The 22,406-nt window shown below is 36.8% G+C and overlaps 1 protein-coding gene across 5 annotated transcripts in view; it reads right to left on the bottom strand.

The window, feature by feature from the left end:
• Positions 1-22,406, bottom strand: part of CADM2 (cell adhesion molecule 2) — a 1,278,284-nt gene that overhangs the window by 172,378 nt on the left and 1,083,500 nt on the right. For all 5 annotated transcript variants that reach the window (XM_061432079.1, XM_061432159.1, XM_061431815.1 and 2 more), the window contains 2 exons: positions 21,894-22,046; positions 19,387-19,524 (listed from right to left, as the gene is read on the bottom strand). In XM_061432079.1, coding sequence (XP_061288063.1) covers positions 19,387-19,524; positions 21,894-22,046 — 291 coding nt within the window. The remainder of the gene's footprint in view (positions 1-19,386; positions 19,525-21,893; positions 22,047-22,406) is intronic.

Genomic DNA, 22,406 nt, shown 5'->3' with positions numbered 1-22,406 from the left:
AATTTTATTGAAGCTCAGTTCTTGTTAATAGATTTCAAAAGCTCAGATGAGCAAAATGATATTTACAGAGGACTGATGAAGGGGGCATAATTTATTTATCTAAATATTCTAAAATTGCTTTAACTTTATTCACATGAGTCAAATGTTACAGTCTATCAAATTCCTCTTAAATGTTACCCCACAGGTATATATTCAGAGGTGCTATAAGGACCCACTCTGTGATATTTATTGTATATAACTTGGTGGTGGTTTAGTCGCTAAGAAATGTCCGACTCTTGCCATCCCATGGACTGTAGCCTTCCAGTCTCCTATGTCCATGGGATTTTCCAGGCAAGAGTACTGGAGTGGGTTGCCATTTCCTTCTCCAGGGGATTTCTGGACCCAATGGATTCCTGCATTTCAGGTAGATTCTTTACTGACTGAACTTATTGTCAAATTATTTCAATACATAGACTTTTGTCTAAAACATATGAACTCAGAGAGAAATTCTCTTGACTCTTGGAACCATGAAATGTCAGATCTCTTATACAAATGATTTGTGAACATAGTACTTAATTCATCATGTCTCTCTTTTTGTACCATTTAAGTGTACTAATTAAAGCTTGTGATTCACCATTGGCAAATGTGAAAATGTGAAAACCTTTATAACAAGATTGCTTATTGGTTTCACTTTAGGTTTCATCTTATTTTTAGGTTTCATCTTATTTTTCTGCAATAATTTAGCAGTTGTATCATATTCATGTATCAATTCATTCATATTACCTTTTATGTTATCAGTATATTTTGTGTTTATGCAAATCCTTCTATAACATGAGGTATGAGTCACTTTCCCTCAAAAACATTGGATATAGTTAATCATTGCTTGAAGGCTCAGAAAATTTAAATATTTGAATAGAAAATTTCTATTAAGATTACTTTAGAACATCACTAAGAAGAATACTGCTCCATTTAGAAGAATTATCAGGAAGGAGAGTTATCTTCTCTTTACATTTTTATTTAATTTTTATTTTTAAAGTTTTTTTGATGTATAACATTTTTTTAAAGTCTTTATTGAATCTATTACAATATCGCTTCTGGTTTGTTTTATTTTTTATTTCTTTTTGCTTTTCTGCCTGTGGGATCTTAGCTCCCTATGCTATGCTGTGCTATGCTAAGACACTTCAGTCGTGTCCGACTCTGTGCGACCCCATAGACGGCAGCCCACCAGGCTCCCCTGTCCCTGGGATTCTCCAGGCAAGAACACTGGAGTGGGCTGCCATTTCCTTCTCCAATGCATGAAAGTGAAAAGTGAAAGTGAAGTCGCTCAGTCGTGTCCGACTCTTAGGGACCCCATGGATTGCAGCCTAACGGGCTCCTCCATCCATGGGATTTTCTAAGCAAGAGTACTGGAGTGGGGTGCCATTGCTTGGGTCCCTACCAAGTGTCAAATCTGTACCCCCTGCACTGATAGGTAAAATCCTTACCACTGAATCTCCAAGGGAATCCCCAGAGTCATCTCCCTTGAAGATTATTGAGGTATATAGTCTTATATCACTTTCCCCCAAGTGATTGCTTATTTCTACATTTAATTCTATATTTATATTTATTTAATTCTCTATTTAGTGGTGTGCACCTTACAAGAATACCAAGAACTGGTTTGCTCAGTCCAGGAAAGCATTCAGTAGAGGAGTCACCTCCTTTAAAGTTATTAAACACTTTAATAACATGAGAGCAATTTAACCTAAATGACTCACTTATTCTCCATATAAAAACCTTGCGCTCATATCATATGTTAGACAACATGCTAGATTTTGCATGTGAAACCTTAAAGAAAGAAATCCCAGTCTGTTGAGAAAGACAGATACGTAGCTATTGCCAACATCCGCTGGATCATCGAAAAAGCAAGAGAGTTCTAGAAAAACATCTATTTCTGCTTTATTGACTATGCCAAAGCCTTTGACTGTGTGGATCACAATAAACTGTGGAAAATTCTGAAAGAGATGGGAATACCAGGCCACCTGACCTCCCTCTTGAGAAATCTGTATGCAGGTCAGGAAGCAACAGTTAGAACTGGACATGGAACAACAGACTGGTTCCAAATAGGAAAAGGAGTACGTCAAGGCTGTCTATTGTCACCCTGCTTATTTAACTTATATGCAGAGTACATCATGAGAAATGCTGGACTGGAAGAAGCTCAAGCTGGAATCAAGATTGCCAGGAGAAATATCAATAACCTCAGATATGCAAATGACACCACCCTTATGGCAGAAAGTGAAGAGTAACTAAAAAGCCTTCTGATGAAAGTGAAAGTAGAGAGTGAAATAGTTGGCTTAAAGCTCAACATTCAGAAAATGAAGATCATGGCATCTGGTCCCATCACTTCATGGCAAATAGATGGGGAAACAGTGGAAACAGTGGCAGACTTTATTTTTCTGGGCTCCAAAATCACTGCAGGTGGTGACTGCAGCCATGAAATTAAAAGATGCTTACTCCTTGGAAGGAAAGTTATGACCAACCTAGATAGCATATTCAAAAGCAGAGACATTACTTTGCCAACAAAGCTCCGTCTAGTCAAGGCTATGGTTTTTCCTGTGGTCATGTATGGATGTGAGAGTTGGACTGTGAAGAAGGCTGAGCGCTGAAGAATTGATGCTTTTAAACTGTGGTGTTGGAGAGGACTCTTGAGAGTCGTTTGGACTGCAAGGAGATCCAACCAGTCCATTCTGAAGGAGATCAGCCCTGGGATTTCTTTGTAAGGAATGATGCTAAAGCTGAAACTCCAGTACTTTGGCCACCTCATGCGAAGAGTTGACTCATTGGAAAAGACTCTGATGCTGGGAGGGATTGAGGGCAGGAGGAGAAGGGGATGACAGAGGATGAGATGTCTGGATGGCATCACTGACTCAATGGACGTTGAGTCTCGGTGAACTCCGGGAGTTGGTGATGGACAGGGAGGCCTGGCGTGCTGCGATTCATGGGGTCGCAAAGAGTCGGACACGACTGAGTGACTGAACTGAACTGAACTGAAAGAACTTTTAGTGTGTTCAAAATACCAAAGAAAGTAACAGTTTAAAGATTCATAATAATCAGATATACTCCCTGATCTTCACCCTATCAGATACCTCTTTTGAAAAAAGTACAGTAGATAGACTATTTTAGAAAAAATGGCTACTTAGGAAATTAGTTCTTAATTGTGACTGCCCAAGAGACAGATTAGCTGGTTCTCGAGAAAATCTTAATTTTACTAGCACATTCTTTGAATATCCAGTAGCAATATGAATATTACTTATTGTTTCTGTACCAGTAATGTAATGAGCTGAAAACCAGAGTTTGCCATTTTAGCATAGTTTCCTGTTTTTGACTTACCTGCCTTGTTCACGAGCTTTGAGGTATTAATATACTCAGCATAACTTGTGGAACTAATCTTGTGCACTTTAGGCTTAGTTTATACCCTATCAAGTGTTCACAAATAAAACCTCAGAATAAGGTAGGGTACAGAGAAATAGAAACCTTTTTTTTAATATTTTATCCCAGAGCACAATTTTTTATTAGAGACTCCTTAATATTTTGTATTTAACAGAATCATAGTAATTAAATCTAAAAGTTATATCAACATGTGAAAATAAATCTGTAGCCCTCTATAGTGTCTGTACTTGGTGAATTTGACTTCATAATATTTGCCATAATCATATTTTTGATTTGTAATGATAAATCCCTCTCCAATGTAATTTCTTTTATAGATATTCCTTACCTAGAAGTTGCCATACTCTATAGCCTAATTAAATTAGGTGTGATTAAACCTGAAGACATATCTAACCCCCCGTTAGATGTAATTAAACCTGAAGAGGTACCTGACTCCCAGGTGCATAATATCCAAGGTAGAAAGTATGAAAATTTACTCCCAAACAGAACCAATGTAGTTAACTAGCTTGTTTCAGAATCTCTCTCATGTATCTCATTGTGATTTAAAACCCTGAAGAGTTCAAAGAAATTGAAGTAAAAACACATACTTGAGCACACAGGTATACAAACACAGGCACACATATATACCACAGCTAATTTCAGGGAAGCCATGATTTAGCCGATCTAATGAGAGAATATGATTAATGATGTACAGAAAATGTGAGCAAAATAGAGGAAAAAGGAGAGAGCAGTGTGTTCTTACAGACCAAAGAAACTAAGTCACTATGAAGCCAGTCAATCAGTGAACTATTTATATATCTAAGGAATAACCTTTATGGTAATAAATAGGTTCCCTTGTGTTCCTTTCACTTGACAATGGCCAGAAAAACCTTATAATAACCTCTTTCTCTTGAGAGTAGGTTGAGTGACTCTCAGGGCCATTAAACAAAAGTTCAGACATGAAAAGTCAACTATCACTTGTAACCTCTTCTAAGAAAAGATTTTATATTTTGTGCACTATATCCTTAGGCTGACTCAAAATATAATACCATCTGACTGAAAAATGTTATAAAAATGATTGCCCAATTCTAAGCCTGATGCCTTAAGGTAGGCACTATAATTGCATAGATTATAATGTCTTTTTTTCTATTGAAGATTGAAAGATTTCTCTTATTTTCTATTAACATAGTGTTTTAATGCAGGCCCAAAAGATGATAAAAGATGGGAGAAATATTTTTAAAAGCCCATGAACTAAAGTAAACTCTATAAGAAAATTTTTAAAAATCTATCCATTGAAGTAAATTCTATAAGTAGCAGTTAAGTATGACTCCTTTGAAACACTTATGTAATTTTCTGGCTATCAAAAATTCAGTTTATGAGATCTTGTAGCATCCAGAAAATGTAACATACTCCTTATCAACCTATTTTGAAAATGAGTCATTTGCATCAGTAAAACATCTGTAATGTGATACCACCCTTCTGAATACAAGTTTCTCTCTACTTACTGTCTACTACCATTGATTATTTTTATCTTGTTTTCTGAGAAACACGCTATTTTTAAATTCTAACTACACACTGGAACATTTGTAAGGTTCAATACAATTCATGTATTCATAAATAAAGTACTATTTTTCATTTACTCTTCCTTTATTCTATTGTTATTGTTCAGTCACTAAGTTGTGTCTGACTCTTTTCAACCACATGGACAGCAGGATTCTAGGCTCCTCTGTCCTCCACTATCTCCCAGAGTTTGCTTGATTCATGTCCATTGAGTCAGTGATGTTATCCAATCATCTCATTCTCTGTCCCTCCCCCCTTCTCCTTTTGACTTCAATCTTTCCCAGCATCAGAGCCTTTTCCAATGTATTGGCTCTTCACATCAGGTGGCCGAAGTATTGGAGCTGAAGCTCCAATTCAAAAGCATCAATTCTTTGACCCTCAGCCTTCTTTTTGGTCCAACTCTCACATCCATAAGTGACTACTAGAAAAACCATAGCTTTGACTATATGAGCCTTTGTCAGCAAAGTAATGTCTCCACTTTTTAATATGCTGTTGAGATTTGTCATAGTTTTTCTTTCAAGGAGCAAGGGTCTTTTAATTTCATGGCTGCAGTTACCAACTGCAGTGATTTTGGAGCCCAAGAAAATAAAATCTTTCACTGCTTCCACTTTTCCCCCTTCTATTTGCCATGAAGAGATGTGACTGCATGCCATAATCTTAGTTTTTTGTATGTTGAGTTTCAAGCCAGCTTTTCATTCTCCTTTTTCACCCTCATCAAGAGGCTCTTTAGTTCCTCTTCACTTTCTTCCATTAGAGTGATATCATCTGCATATCTGAGTTTGTTGGTGTTTCTCCCAGCAATCTTGATTTTTATTTGCAATTCATCCAGCCTGGCATTTCACATAATGAACTCTGCATATAAATTAAATAAGCAGGATGGCAATGTACAACCTTGCCGTACTCCTTTCAGTTGTTCAATGTGCGGTTCTGTTGCTTCTTGACCTGCATACAGGTTTTTCAGGAGAAAGATAAGGTGGTCTGGTATTACTATCTCTTTGAGAATTTTTCAGTTGGTTGTGATCCACACAGTCAAAGGCATTAGCTTAGTCAATGAAGTAGAAGTAGATATTTTTCTGGAACTTCCTTGCTTTCTCCATGATCCATTGGATGTTGGCAATTAAATATCTGGTTCCTCTGCCTTTTCTAAATCTACCTTATACATCTCGAAGTTCTCATTTCACGTACTGTTGAAACCTAGCTTGAAGGATTTTGACCATTAACTTACTAGCTTGTGAAATGAGCGCAACTATATGGTAGTTTGAGTATTCTTGGGGATTGAAATGAATTTTTCCAAATTTGCTGACATATTGAGTGCAGCACTTTAACTGTATCATCTTTAGGATTTTAAATAGCTCAGCTGGAATTCTGTCCCCTTCACTAGCGTTGGTATTAATGCTTCCTAAGGCCCATTTGACTCACACTCGAGAATGTCCATTATTCTTTGTTGTTGGTACTCAGTTGCGTCTAACTCTTTGTGAGCCCATGGACTGCAGCATGCCAGGCTTCCCTGTCCTTCATATTCCCTGGAGTTTGCTCAGACTGATGTTCATTGAGTCAATGATGCCATCCAACCATCTCATCCACTGTTGCTCCCTTGTCCCCCTGCCCTCAATCTTTCCTGGAATCAGAATTGTTTCCAATGAGATAGCTCTTTGCATCAGGTGGCCAAAGTATTGGAACTTCAACTTCAGCATCAGGCCTTCCAATGAATATACATGGTTGATTTTCTTTAGGATTGACTGGTTTGATTTCCTTGCTGTCCAAGGGACTCTCAAGAGCTTCTCCAGCACCACAGTTTGAAAGCATTGATTCTTCAGTGCTCAGCCTTCTTTATGGTCCAACTATCACATCTATGCATGACTATTGGAAAAATCATAGCTTTGACTATATTGACATTTGCCAGCAAAATGATGTGTATGGTTTTGTATGCTGTCTGATCAAAGAATTAAATAATCATTTTTAGAAAGATTTGATTCATAAATTTCATAAAATATCTTCCTGGGTCCCCAGAAGATCATTTGCTAAAGCTGATGGTAATGAGACCATCTCTCCTTATATGGCACAGAAATCATAAGAAACTGCATTTTCATGAAAAATCTAAAGCTCTTGAATGGGAGAGGCATCTTTCTTAGCACATGAAGAAATCATAAAGTATCTTTTAAGAAGAACCTGAGGAGATTGTGAACAGTGATTAAGTCTCTCCAATAGCAGATGTGAGCTAAAAAGTTAGTAGATCTGAATATTTATGTTATTATAGTATCTCAACATTGCTTGTTGGCTGATAATTCATTGATGAGTGAGAGTTGCACTTTCTTTAACACAAGTTAAAAATAGTGACTAAAAGGATTAATAAGCAATAAAACAGTTTTTGATATTGATATAATTCTCCTTCTTAACAATAAGTGAAATCCAGTCAAAGATATCATTATATACACGCTGGAACTTCTCTTTCCATTCCCAGAACAACATATACCAGCACTGAATTTCTGTTGCTATTTTATTTAAAATAACTTCTGACATTAAAACTCACAGAATTATTAATCTAAACTATTTTTCCAATGTGAGTATGAATAAATTTTTACACTTAATCATATTCATCCTCTTAAAGTTATTATACTGTATAATCTTAAAATAAATAAGCAATCAAACAAAATTAAAACACCATTTAAATAAAAGTATTATTTCTCTACATTTCAAAAACGTAGGTAAAATAACATTTCCTTTCAGCCTAGCAGAGTAACAAGGCTGGATTTACTTCTTACCTGGAAAAAACAAGTTTCCAAGATATTGAACATCATAATAATGGACTGTTACCCCAGGAAGATGGAAAACAAATGAAATGAACCTTAAAATTTGTCTCTGCTTAATGCCTTGAGAGATTTTCTAGGCAATGAAGTGTGGAGGGAAAACTATGTATAACCTGGCAGCCTCCCTGAATTATACTGATAGAGCTGGGTGTCTAAGAAGCCCAGAGGGCTAAAGGTTACAGGCTTGTGTGCTCACTCACTCAGTCATGTCTGACTTTTTGTGACCCCATGGGTTGTAATTTAGCAGGCTCCTCTGTCCATGGGATTTTCCAGGCAAGACAACCAGAGTGGGTTGTCACTCCTTGGGAAGCCTCTAAGAATTTACAGGACAGAATATCCAAAAGGAAAGAGCTACATGAAGAGATGACTCCAGATGTCTGCTGTGTCCCTCACAGTATTTGGCAAAGTAATTATTGATCAGTGTATCTGTGTGAGGAAAGCATTTGAAGCTAGGACAAGAACTATCAGAAAAAATTAGAGGAAATGGTACATGATGGTTACAAAGGACAGAGAAATATTGCCTGTTCTAACTAACATGATTAAAAAAAAAAAAAAAAACTTCGTACCTGGAGCACTCAGAAGATTTTGGAAGAAATTATGCTGGAGCTCCAATACTTTGGCCACGTAATGTGAAGTGCCAACGCATTGGAAAAGACTCTGATGCTGGGAAAGATTGAAGGCATGAGGAGAAAGGGGTGACAGAGGATGAAATGGTTGGATGGCATCATCAACTCAATGGATGTGAGTTTGTGCAAACTCCAGGAAATAGTGAAAAACAGGGTATCTTGGTGTGCTGCGGTGCTTGGGGTCACAAAGAGTTAGACACAACTTAGCAATTGAACAACAACAATGGGATTTAAGTAATTATTACAATAAAAGCTGCTCTGTCCCTCCTAAGAAATTTAAAGGATTCTCTGAAAGGGCTTCCCTGGTGTTTCAGACAGTAAAGAACTCATCTGCAATGCAGGAGACCTGGGTTCTATCCCTGGGTCAGGAAGATCCCTTGGAGAAGGGAATGGGTACCCACTCTAGTATTTTTGCTTGGAGAATTCCATGGACAGAGGAGCCTAGCAGGCTATTGTCCATGGGGTTACGAAGAGGGGGATATGACTGAGCAACTAACACATTCACTTCTGAAAGCATTAAATTCCTTCTAAGTTACTTAACCAGAACAAAACTTAAGAATTCTTATAGAATTAGAAGAATATTCAGTACCAGAAAGGTGAACATTTCAATGTCCCTAATCCAGTCAGAAACAAATCTGCATTCAAAGAAGCAGGAAAATATTATCTATAATGAGATCAGTCAATCTCTTGAAACTGACCTAGAAATAATATAGCTGAGAGAAGTAAAAGACAAGGGCATTGAAAATGTAAAAGCTCTCAAATTACATATAAAACCTAAAAATATAAAATTTATGAAAATAATCCTTTCTGACCTTGGATTAGGCAAAAACATCTTACATATAATACCAAAGCATGATTCATAAAAGTAAAAAAAATAATAATAATACAACTTAGAATTTGAACTTCATGAAGTAGTACAACCACTTTGAAAAATAGTTTGGAAATGCCTTTAAAAATTAAACATGTGTCTACTGTATGACACAGCCATTCTACTCCTAGAATTTTACCCAAGAGAAGTAAAAGTAGAACTATATACAAATACTTAAATCTAAATGTTCATAGCAGCTTTATTGCAATGGCCCCAAACTGTAAACAACCTAAATGTCTATACCAGATAAACGGATAAACAAACTGTAATACAGATGCATACAATAGAATACCTATCAGTTACACACAAAAGCTTTTTTATGTGCAATATGGATGAATCTCAGAATATTTATCCTGAGAGAAATAAATCAAAGAAGAGGGTATACTGTATGACTTGATTTATATAAAATTCTAGAGAACATAATCTATAATCGCATAAAGTAGAAGAGTGGTTTCCTGGAAGTGAGATGAGGTGGGGGGGAATGGTGGACAAAGAAGATCAGCAGGAAGGAATTATTAATGTGTATGAACAAACTTTTGTAGATGAGGAATGTGTTCACTATCTTGATCATGGGGAAAATATACTAAAATGTACACTTAAAATATGTGTGGATTGCTTTTTGTCAATTATGTCTCAATAGTTGCTTTTAAAAAGCAAGAAACTTTATAAAGGAAAATTTTCTCAAAGATTGTTGGTTATCATTTGCTTTCATTAGCCATTCACACTTAGATGAAACAACTGTTTTATCTCTTTCCGTAAAGATGTCTTATGTTTCTCATTGTATCTTGAGAAAATCTTGAGCTAATATATTCAACAGCATTTAGAAAACCCCAAATTGTATGTACACACACATGCCTCACTTACAGGTATTACAAATGCTATTTCTTTTTCTGATTTAATATGGGGTCCAGAATGACCCAGATTTAAATGGTAAGGACACTTTCAAAGTGGTAAATTTAAACAAACAAACAAAAAAAACTCAAAAATTAATTGATCTATGGAAACAGTGACAGACTTTATTTTCTTGGGCTCCAAAATCACTGCAGGTGGTGACTGCAGCCATGAAATTAAAAGATGCTTGCTCCTTGGAAGAAAAGTTATGACCAACCTAGACAGCATATTAAAAAGCAGAGATATTACTGTGCTGACAAAGGTCCATCTAGTCAAGGCTATGGTTTTTCCAGTAGTCACATATGGATGTGAGAGTTGGACTATAAAGAAAGCTGAGAACCAAAGAATTGATGTTTTTGAATTGTGGTGTTGGAGTAGACAATGAGAGTCCCATGAACAGCAGGGAGATCAAACCAATCAATCCTAAAGGAAATCAACCTTGCATATTCATTGGAAGGCCTGATGCTGAAGCTGAAGTTCCAATACTTTGGTCACCTGATGCAAAGAGCTGACTCTCTGGGAAAGGCCCTGATGCTGGGAAAGATTGAAGGCAGGAGGAGAAGGGGACAACAGAAGATAAGATGGATGGATGGCATCACAGACTTGATGGACATGAGTTTGAGCAAGCTCTGGGAGTTGGTGATGGACAGGGACCTCGCCTGGCATGCTGCAGTCCATGGGGTCGCAAAGAGCTGGACACAACTGAGCAACTGAAAGGAACTGAACTGAATGGTGTACACCATAAATTTAAATGACAACACTTTTAGTTAATCCATATCCGGCATGATAGAGGAGTTTTAAACTCGGGACACAGGTATCTCCCTTTTATTTTCTTTTGTGTTTAGCTCCAGGGAATTCACAATCTCTGTATAATATGTTAATATTTCACTCATTTAAATTAAGGTTTTGTGCAACTGACATTAAATGAAGCATTAGGCCAAAACTAGTTTTACAATACCAGACAGAGTATTTAAATTAAATATGCTAAGTCACTTCAGTCGTGTCCGACTCTGTGCGACCCCATAGACGGCAGCCCACCAGGCTTGTCCGTCCCTGGGATTCTCCAGGCAAGAACACTGGAGTGGGTTGCCATTTCCTTCTCCAATTCATGAAAGTGAAAAGTGAAAGTGAAGTCGCTCAGTGATGTCCGACTGTAGCGACCCCATGGACTGCAGCCTACCAGGCTCCTCCATCCATGGGATTTTCCAGGCAAGAGTACTGGAGTAAATTAAATATATAGCCTACCATTTCTCAAAGTAGAGTCCACAGAGTTCAAAGCAAGAAACACAAATTTTAAAAATCATCCAGCCAAAGAATATTGCTAAGATATTGGCTAATGGAACTTTTACAGTTATTCTCGGGAATGTTGAAGCACTAAAGTAAATTTTTCATTTAGTTTTAGAGAATCTCCTTCTAAGAATAGATCCATAAAGAACACAGAATATCAAATCATTTTCTAAATTTATGGATTAGGTCTCCTCTCTTTCTTTCTTTAACTATCAATTAATGTTTGGCCAGCCGGTTTCTAATCTTATGCATTCTTAAACTATAGTGAGCCTAAGGATCAATAGAAGTGAAGTGAAGTGAAGTGAAGTGAAAGTCATTCAGTCATGCCCGATTCTTTGCGACCCCATGGATAGTCCATGGAATTCTCCAGGCCGGAATACTGGAGTGGATAGCCTTTCTCTTCTCCAGGGGATCTTCCCAACTCAGGGATTGAACCCAGGTTTCCCTCATTGCAGGCGGATTCTTTACCAACTGAGCCAGAGGTACTTCATAACTATTAGCACTTCTGGGCTTGACAACAGGAATTCTGATTTTAAAGGTCTTCATTGAGACCAAGAACCTGCATTTTTCTAACTGTACCTCAGGTGATTCTAATTCTAAGTTGTTTTGAGGCTACCTTTTGAAAAACACAGCTTTCAGAAATTCACTCACGTTTTCAAATGCTGAAAAATTATTTACTTAGTAGTTTATAGTACAATTACACTATATGTAGCCAACTTGAAAATGAGCTGTGACATTATTTGTGATTAACATTTAAAGCGTACATCAAAATTCCTGTTCACACAGGGAAACACAGCTGAAATCAGCTTAAACTTGGTGGTCCAACATTTGAAACAAATGTTTAATAAGTAAAATAACACTTACAGAATGCAGGCAATACTATCAGGAACTGACAAGCTTCATTGACTCCTCACAAAGTTAAACTTTGATGGATATGCAGGTTACAGCATAGCAGTATTCTCAGCGTCAGAATGACCTGAGCGGGTTTTTGTTGGGAATGTGCTGCACAGGCAAAGGGTGATTACTTAAAAAGGCTAAAGCTAAAAATGTCCTGTATTAGGAGATGGTAGACCTTTGTATTGTAAAAATTCCCTTCTTAATAATAAATTACCTAACTCCAAAAGCCTACGAATGGCATTGAAACATGTAAAATATCATGTATGAAACGAGATGCCAGTCCAGGTTCGATGCATGATACTGGATGCTTGGGGCTAGTGCACTGGGACGACCCAGAGGGATGGTATGGGGAGGGAGGAGGGAGGACGGTTCAGGATGGGGAACACATGTATACCTGTGGTGGATTCATTTTGATATTTGGCAAAACTAATACAATTATGTAAAGTTTAAAAATTAAATAAAATTTAAAAAAATAAGCTTAAGCTTTAGATTTTATATAGTTATTTCAACCTCAAATTATAAACATATTATCATTTATTTCTGAAGTAATTTCTCCTAATGCCTTATTTCCACATGTTCACTAACAAAGTCACTCAGGCACCCAAATTTTGTTGTCTCTGATCCTTGCTTCATCTCCCAGATTCATTCACCAAGTTCACCTGAAATTTGTCTTCTCTCTTAAATCCATCCATTTAAAAAAATTCCATGTCATCCATTATTTCAGGGCCATATTTGTTCATACTTGAAATGTCTCTTAAATATTCTAGCCTTCCACTTTCTTCCCAGACTCAAGTACTGGGTCTTAGAATCAGAATACTCAAGCTCAGTCTTTGTCAAATATATGACTATGAGAAATCATTCTGCCTTTCTAGATAGATATCAGCTTCCTGTTATTGATGCATAATAAATTATGACGAGTTTAGTGTCATAAAACAATATTATTATCTCACAATATTTATGGATGATGAGTCCAGATAGAACTTAATGTGATCCTCTTCCCAGTGTCACCAGGTTGAAATCATGGTTTTGGCTGAGGCTGTGATTCCCATCTAAGTTTCAAATCCTCTACAAACTTACTGATTGTTGGCAAATTTACTTCCTTGATGCTGTATGTCCAAGGTCTCCATTTTCTTACCATCTGTCATTCAGGAACAATTTTCAGCTCCCAGAGGTCACCCACAGTTCTTTGTCACATGGCCCCTACAGTCAGTTCACACGTAACTATTTGAGGTCTTCTAGGCCGGGAGGAGAATGTCTGATTCTTCATTCTTTTATAAAGGCCTTACCTCATTATGTTGGGCTTCCCTTGATAATCTCCCTTTGATGAACTCAAAAAGGACCCATAATTATATCTGTAAAATCCCTTTTGCCATGTAAGGTGACATGATCAAGGCAGTGATATCACATGTATTCACAAGTTCTTTCTATACTCCGGGGGAAAAGATTATACAAAAATGTGGGTCACTGAGGGTTCTCATAGAATTCTGTCTAACACATTCATGAAAAAGCTAGTTGGCTGGAAAAGAAAATCTTAAGATTTTATGATGACAACTGCTCAAATTACAATTTACTAAACTTATACATGGAATGGAAAGTTTATATAAATTCTCAGGATGCTGACAGATTTAGGAATGCAATACACATTTTTCCCCCTATACTAAATGGCAGATATTCAGATTTCAAAACTGCACAGAAGATTAAAAGCTACAGTGAAACTCCCTGCAGTTTTGCATACAGAGCTGCCCAGAGGCACCAAAGGATTTCTGAGTCAGACTTATGGGGAGGAAAAACAGTTAGAAGAAAATTATGCTTGTTCATTCCACTGTTCAAAGCATATGGCAGAAAATGTCTCATCGCTGCCTACAGAATCAACTTCAAACTCCTTAATCTGGAATAAAATATCCATGATTTAACTGTTCCCTATCTTCCCATTTACCTCTCATGTCTGTACCACACAGAAAATTTCAGTTCCTTCAAACAATCAAATTCTTTTTACTCTCCATAAAGACACAGTTCCTTTCTTTAGAATGCTATACCACCTACTTTTACCCACAAACCGTATGGTGAATTCCATTCATCCCTTAAGATCCACTTATTTATTTAACAAACATTTACTGAGTACCAATATGCATCAATAAACACTTGTCTTTACCTCTACCACAAAGTAGGGCTTGATTCTGCTTCTTGTTTTGTATAAAAACTAGCCAGTTCATAATTTTATTACTATACTTGTTAGATTTTATGTTTACATGTCCATCCTCCCGAAATGAATACCTTAAAGGAGTAATTCTGTTTTGGTTATATTTCTAGGACTAATTCAGGGATTGTTATAGCTCATCAATCATGGTTTGCTCAGGTAGTAATAAGAATGATAGCAATAATATCTAAACTATATGCAGTGATTCCTTATACTATGAAAATACTTTATACATATCATTGTTCTTCAGTCGTTAAGTCATGTCTAACTTTCTGTGACCCCCTGGACTGCAGCATGCCAGATCTCTCTGTGCCTTCACTATCTCCCAGAGTTTTCTTAGACTCATGCCCATTGAGTTGGTGATGCCATCCAACCTTCTTATCCTCTATTTCCCCCTTGTTCTCTTGCCCTTAGTCTTTCCCAACATCAGGGTCTTTTCCAATGAGTTGGCCCTTTGCATCAGATGGCCAAAGTATTAGAGCTTCAGCTTCAACATTAGTCCTTCCAATGAATATTCAGAGTTAATTTCCTTTAGTACTGCCTGGTTTGATCTCCTTGCTGTCCTCCCTTGGAGAGGGAGCGTCCCTTCTCTCAAGAGTCTTCTCCAGCAGCATAGTTTGAAAGCATCAATTCTTTGGCACTCAGCCTCCTTTATGGTCCAATTTGCAAATCCATACATGACTACTGGAAAAACCATAGCTTTGACTATATGGAGCTTTGTTGGCAAAGTGATGTCTCTGGTTTTTAATACAGTGTCAAGCTTTGTCATACAAGTTGGTTTGTATAGAATCCCTACAATAGCACTTTGAGGCAAGTTTTATAATCCTCATGTACTGGCTGAGAAACTAAAGTTCAAAGACAGAGGCAAGACTTCTATATGTTACTGATACTTCTCAACATTATGTTCTTTATAGCAATGTGGCCCCAAAACAGGAGCGTCATCACCACTCACAAATTCAACACATTGCTTAACATATACATTCTTGGGTTCCAACCCAGACCTACTCAATCAGAAAAACTGGGGTCAGACCCCTGTAACCTGAGATTTAACAGGCCCTGGAGGTAATGATGGTACCTGCTAAAGTTTGAGGACCACGGCTCTATAATCTAATATGGAAATACCCTGGCCAAGAAAATGTGATCAGCTAACAGTGTGAAACAACTTTCCTCTAGAAACTTGGTAATTGAATTCATATGATAGAGACTAATGGCAAAACAATGTATAGAAAAATGACTCCTCTTGAAATCAGAAGTCACTTTTAATGCTCACAACTCTATTAAATAGAATTTGAAATTTAACACAGTGTCAATATGTTGAACTGGTCAATGTTTAGTTAAAACATGGAAAATAATCCTTTCCCCCAACAATATAGCTACTTTGAGATTTATTGTACATGATATTACATATTCCTGTTTATAGGAAAATATTCCTCATATCTGGTTTTATCATACCAAAGGCATCTTAAACATCTCCAGGTCAAAGTTCTTGTTTTCTTTAGTTGGATATTTACTCATGTGCCATAATTCTATTTGGGAGATATTTTAACAATTTCTTATTGGATTGAATTTAGCTAGGTTTGATTCGGAGAAGGCAATGGCACCCCTCTCCAGTACTCTTGCCTGGAAAATCCCATGGACGGAGGAGCCTGGTAGGCTGCAGTCCATGGGGTCGCTAAGAGTTGGACACGACTGAGCGACTTCACTTTCACTTTTCACTTTCATGCATTGGAGAAGCAAATGGCAACCCACTCCAGTGTTCTTGCCTGGAGAATCCCAGGGACAGGGGAGGCTGGTGTGCTGCCGTCTATGGGGTCGCACAGAGTCGGACACGACTGAAGTGACTTAGCAGCAGCAGCAGCAGGTTTGATTAGCCTCTCTATTCCCATTCTTTACATTAGGGAGTATCTTTATAAAATGTCTCAAGTGATATTGTAGTAAAAATTGCTATATGGTAATAGGAAGTCAAATTCTGATTTCTGAAAAGACAAGAATGCAAGATAAGGATGGAACACTCCTTTTAGGGAGACACGTCTGCTGACGGATTTTAGAGTATATTTTCATTTCCCAGGTAGAGAGCGAGCAATAGTAATGAATGTGCATTCTGTATCAAGTACTGCATACAGCATAATTTGCATGTACTCCTATTAAAACAGCTTAGAGGACTCAGGAAGTTCACTGTATCATTGTGTAGACAAACTATTTAAGCATGCAAAAGCAGAGTCATAAACAAAAAAAAAGCTATATAAACAAATGCAAGTATAGGAACAACAAATGCTCTATTAATGGCCATGCACTGGTGAGAATAGGAAAAAGAAAGCTTCAGTACTTCTGAACCAAGCTTAGAGCCATATGCTGATTCTGTTATACTGTCTTGTCTTGATTTTCATTCTAGTCTTGATTCAGATGATTTTGGACTATGGTGCTTATAAGATCAAAATTTCATGTTTTTATATATAAACAAAAGTCCTCTCTCTACTTAGTCTATGAGCAAATCCAGTATTCAGAGCAGATGCCAAATTTGTCAAAAATTAAGATATTTTATAAAAATATTTTTATGAAAATACCATGCATTTCTCATAAGGCTACAATGTTAAAAGCAATCAATCAATATTAATGATTAGTATGTTAGTCTCTGATTTCCCTGAGGATATATTTATCTAAAACACAAATAAAATGGTAAGAAATTAGGAGAAGCTGACTAATTCACTAACTAATTTAATGTCAGAATTCAGAAAAGGATGCGTGTTGGTAATAATTTAACTAAAGGAAAGTATTTAAGAAGAACATTCTAGCATAAACTGAGTCTATCACATAGAAAAATATCTGATTTGTAAGAATTCACTGCCTGGAGCTTTCTTATAGGCCAAAGAAATCGGATTTTAAACATATCCTCCAGGTTAGGGTTTTCAGTAAGAAATGCTTATGCAGAAAAAGTGGCTGGATTACAGCCTTGTCATACTAAGATAACTCTGGAAGCAGTATAGAGGGTTCATTTAGAAAAGCTTTAATCAAGACCAGACATTTAACACACATACCTAAACAAATAAACCCTAAGGGTAGAATTAGAATGAATGGTACTGAGCCCTGGCAGACTATAAGAGCAAGTTTAATTTAGCAAAGTGATGTATCTGACTTGTGAATTGGGTGCTTGTATTTCTCTAAATTTAGTCCAATAAAATGTATTTACTAAAATTTTTAAAGCCAAGACAGTGATTATGGATAAATTAGAGATAGCTCCTTGTTTTGGGAAAATATATATACAGAGAGAAAGAGTAACTAAAATAGAAAAGAGGCAAGAATTATGGAAAAACCTGACTAAGCTTTTAGGCCAACCTAATACTATAGACAATTCTATCTGTTAGACCTCCCTGTCCAAGTAATATACATGAATTGCAAGTTAAAATAATCAGAATGGTTTGTATAAACCTATCTCCTAGAAGGAACTGTGGTGTTGGAGAAGACTTTTGAGAGTCTCTTGGACTATAAGGGGATCAAACCAATCCATCCTAAAGGAAATCAGTCCTGAATATTCATTGAAAGGACTGATGCTGAAGCTGAAGCTCCAATATTTTGGCCACCTGATGCGAAGAACTGACTCACTGGAAAAGACCCTGATACTGGGAAAGATTGAAGGCAGGAGGAGAAGGGGACTACAGAGCATAAGCTGGTTAGATGACATCACTGATGCAATGGACATGAGTTTGGGAGTTGGTTGACAGGGAAGTCTGGTGTGCTACAATCCATGGAGTCACAAAGATTCCCTCACGACTGAGGCTGAACTGAACTGAGAAAGTTACCCTGAGAATAATACATTTTGCTATATAAATAGGAAACATTTTCAACAAGCATAATAGATGATTTTATTACAGTGAAAGCCACTCAGTCATGTCCAACTGTTTGTGACCCCGTGGACTATACAGTTCATGGAATTCTCAAGCCAGAATACTGGAGAGGGTAGCCTTTCCCTTTCCCAGGGGATCTTCCCAACCCAGGGATCAAACCCAGGTCTCCTGCATTGCAGGTGGATTCTTTACCAACTGAGCTATCAGGGAAGCCCAGATGACTTTTATACTTGGATTTAAAAAGAAGCTCCATGAGTTGGTGGTGGACAGGGAAGCCTGGCGTCCATAGGGTAACAGAGTCAGAAACGACCGAGTGACTGAACTGAACTGATACTTGGGTTTTAACAGACATATGATTTCAGGTCCAAGATATCTGCATGTTGGGTAAAAAAGAAAAATTACTACTAACCTTAATAGCCATCTTCTCTATAAACTTATTCCACCTTAAAAGAGTGTGTGTATGTGTGTGCGTGTGTAATTTAAGGGTATGAAGGAGCAGAACTATGGTTAATATTTACATTTCTATGCATTTTTACTGAGACAAGTACATTTTTTGCCCTCTGTGAGAACTACTGAAAAACAAATTTATTAATGTTTAGCTAGTTTTATCCTCAGAAATTTGTATTTTCAGAACCAACAAGTTGAAGAAATAATTCATGGAATTTCTCTGTCTATAATCTAAATACTATAGATGAGTTGTAAAATGGCCACATCTAACAAATACTTAGCCCTTACTATTGTCAAGCACAAACCTATGTGGCTTTTGTATATTAACTCATTTCTTTCCCCAACTTTCCCACTAGATATATATCATTTTAAAACTGTTTTATGCAAGAGGAAAATGGAGCACACAGAAATGGTATCCACATACCTTGTAAAATTACCCAATGTAAGGTAAATCTGGTTCAAATTACACTTAATCAGAAACTGACTACGTTTGAAAAAGGAAATGTAAAACTCTGTGGATCTAACACTTCATGCTAGTTTCAACACATTAATATGGACTAGGAGACTTTCCCCCAACCCTTACCTTTAATCTCTTTGTCGTTTTTGAACCATCTTATATCAGCTGCAGGTTTACTACCAGATGTTTTACAAGTCAGCTGCATCAAGTCTCCTTCCATAACTGGGGATGAAAATCCACTAATTTGAGGTTTCTCAGGAACACCTGAAATTTAGGCAAACGGATGAAATGAACATTAATCTCCAATGTTGATTTGTTCTCATGACTATTACTTTTGCAAACAAGGTAAACTGGGTGTTCAACAATAATTTCAGTCAAGAAAAATAAAATAAAACATAATAAAAAACTGCTATATAGTAAGTTACTTAAATACACACACACACACACACACACACACACACACACACACACACACATACTGGAGAAAGAAATTTCAACCCACTCCAATACTGTTACCTGGAGAATCCCATGAAGGAGGAGCCTGGTAGGCTACAGTCCATAGAAGAGTCAGACACGACTTAGTGACTCAACAACAACAAGAACATATATACATACATACATATTATGTGTGTGTCTGTATAAATATGCATATGTGTGTATATTATCCAGAAAGCATTTAAAATGCACTTAATTCCAAGTAGTTTTTTTTAATTAAAATTTACCAGCAAAAATACTCATTGTAAATCTTAAAAACAAATATTCAATGTATCCTAAGATTTACCACTGTGTGTATTTAAGAAGGGAGATTTCTTGCATCAGGAAAAAAAAAAAAAGAAAATCTGCAAACCGTATTTCTTCATTCTTTAGGAAACTGTGATTTAACCAAAATAGCACCTTTCATTCCTGATTTCATAATTCTTAGAGCTTAAAAGATATTGTTTGCCTCTGTGTACATTTTTCTAGAAAATACATTTTGGAATAAGGGATTCATCAATAATTGCAACTACACTTATATTTCTGATTCTTCTGAGGGAAAGAATGTCTCTTGATATCATTCATATTAGAAATACAGTTATAGTTTTGTGGAACATGATATGTATTATTTTTAATGCTAGTTAATGCTAGCCACTTATTACCTTTTCTAGTCCAAATCATCCAGTGAATAAACAGATGGCTAATATGCAGAGATAGACATGGATGACTTAAATAATAGAACATTACACATTTTGGAGACAATAATATTCTGCTGTCATGATAGAGATTTATTAAAATTTCTTCTAAAAGTGTTCAATAATAAAAGCAGGCTGAAAGCTTCTTTATTGTACTACTTAATTCAGTTTGAAAAGAATAAAATGTAGGAATGTTGGAAGTCATCATAAAAAGAAATGCAAACTAAAATAAAAACAAGAACAATAAAGATAAATGACAAATCGACCTATTTCATTAGCTGGCTAGCTTTATTTATTTATTTATTTATTTTTTCTGTTCACCTTCATACTGCTTTAAAAAAAATTATGTTACATCACCATTTAATAAACTGAAAGTAGGCAATTGCCTATTTCTTGGGGTCTCAAGTTGGCTCTCTACAGAACAATGCATTAACCTTAAGCATCTGCTATCCTGAAATACTCCATTTAGTGGGTATATTTTGTCCTTAGTGGCAAACTTGTGAAGATTTTTATACAGTCATCCCAGTGGTACTTGCAAAGAAGCATATTTCATATCCTATGCATAAAACAAATTCACTAGCTGGATTAACTTTCATATTCTCAACAACAACAAAAAAAACCCAGCATGCATTAGTTACTTTAAATACAGTGTTATGCCTTTATCTATCAAAAAAAGGATGGCAAGCTGAGGCGAAAAAAAAAAAATCAATCTTTAAATTCATCTAACTTGTTCAGTACACAGGTGTGTTTCAAAGAACTGCAGCAATTTTAGCTGATTGGGCCACTGACGTCTGTGGAATCGCAGAGCTCTGAGCTATAACTTTATTTCCCCAGAAATGCTATGAATATATTGCTTTCTGATGTCACCATAACCTTTAGAAAAATGGCCCAATACTTAGAGGATAAAAACACAAACCGCGTTTGTGTTTGCAAACCGCGTACACAAGCAACTTAATTTCATTTCATTTAGCAATCCGGAAAAGTACAAAGTTAAAAAGCAAGAATTCAAGTAGAAATGTCAGGGTCATTTAAATGCACTTAGATACACAAAGGGTCATATTTGGAAGTCAAAAAATATTAGGAGGAGCCCATCAGGTGACTGATGATAAGATGGAGGGGTACACAAAGACACATTGATTTCATTATGCTCGTTATTCTATCGCTTTATAAAAGGATCACCATACATACACTAAAGAGCTGATTTGACACAAAGGAACTTAGCTGAAAAATCAAAAAACCTGTTATCTATCCCTGGCTAAGAAACAAAATGGCTGTGTGCTCTTAGGAAGTCATACAGACCTTTACACCTCTTTGTACCTATTTGCAAAATGGGGGAAATGACTGTGATTTTTTAAAAAGCCTTTTGATAATCGTCAAAGTGTAGATTTGTTATTGAATCATGTTGCTATATCTGTACACATCTTTCTGGCTTGTGATCACATAGTGTTAGTCCCTTGCACTTACCCAGGACAGTGAGATAGGCCTTGGACGTTTTGACAGGCATTGTAAATAAAGAACAGGTGTACTGTCCTTCATCAGACAGAGAGACATCACTGACGCTGATACTCAGTTCATGCCAGGAAGCCCGAACCAGCTCAATTCTATTGTCTCTTAAGGCTGGAAAAAAAGAAAATATTGAAAATGTGAATTACAACAGTAGACAAAGTCAGTACTGTAAGACCACATATTTTTAGTACAACATAAGAAACATGGACTATACAGTACATGGGATTCGCCAGGCCAGAATCCTGGAGAGGATAGCCTTTCCCTTCTCCAGGGGATCTTCCCAACCCAGGGCTTGAACCCAGGTCCCCCACACTGCACGCAGATTCCTTACCAGCTGATCCACAAGGGAAGCCCAAGAATATACTGGAGTGGGTAGCCTATCCCTTCTCCAGCGGATCTTCCTTACCCAGCAATCAAACTGGGGTCTCCTGCATTGCAGGCAGATTCTTTACCAACTGAGCTATCAGGGAA

Source organism: Bos javanicus, chromosome 1 (genome assembly GCF_032452875.1).
Source record: "Bos javanicus breed banteng chromosome 1, ARS-OSU_banteng_1.0, whole genome shotgun sequence".
In the NCBI taxonomy this organism is placed as follows: Eukaryota; Metazoa; Chordata; class Mammalia; order Artiodactyla; family Bovidae; genus Bos; species Bos javanicus.
Note: the sequence above shows the minus strand (reverse complement) of the source record. Positions and strands in the feature narration are given on the sequence as shown.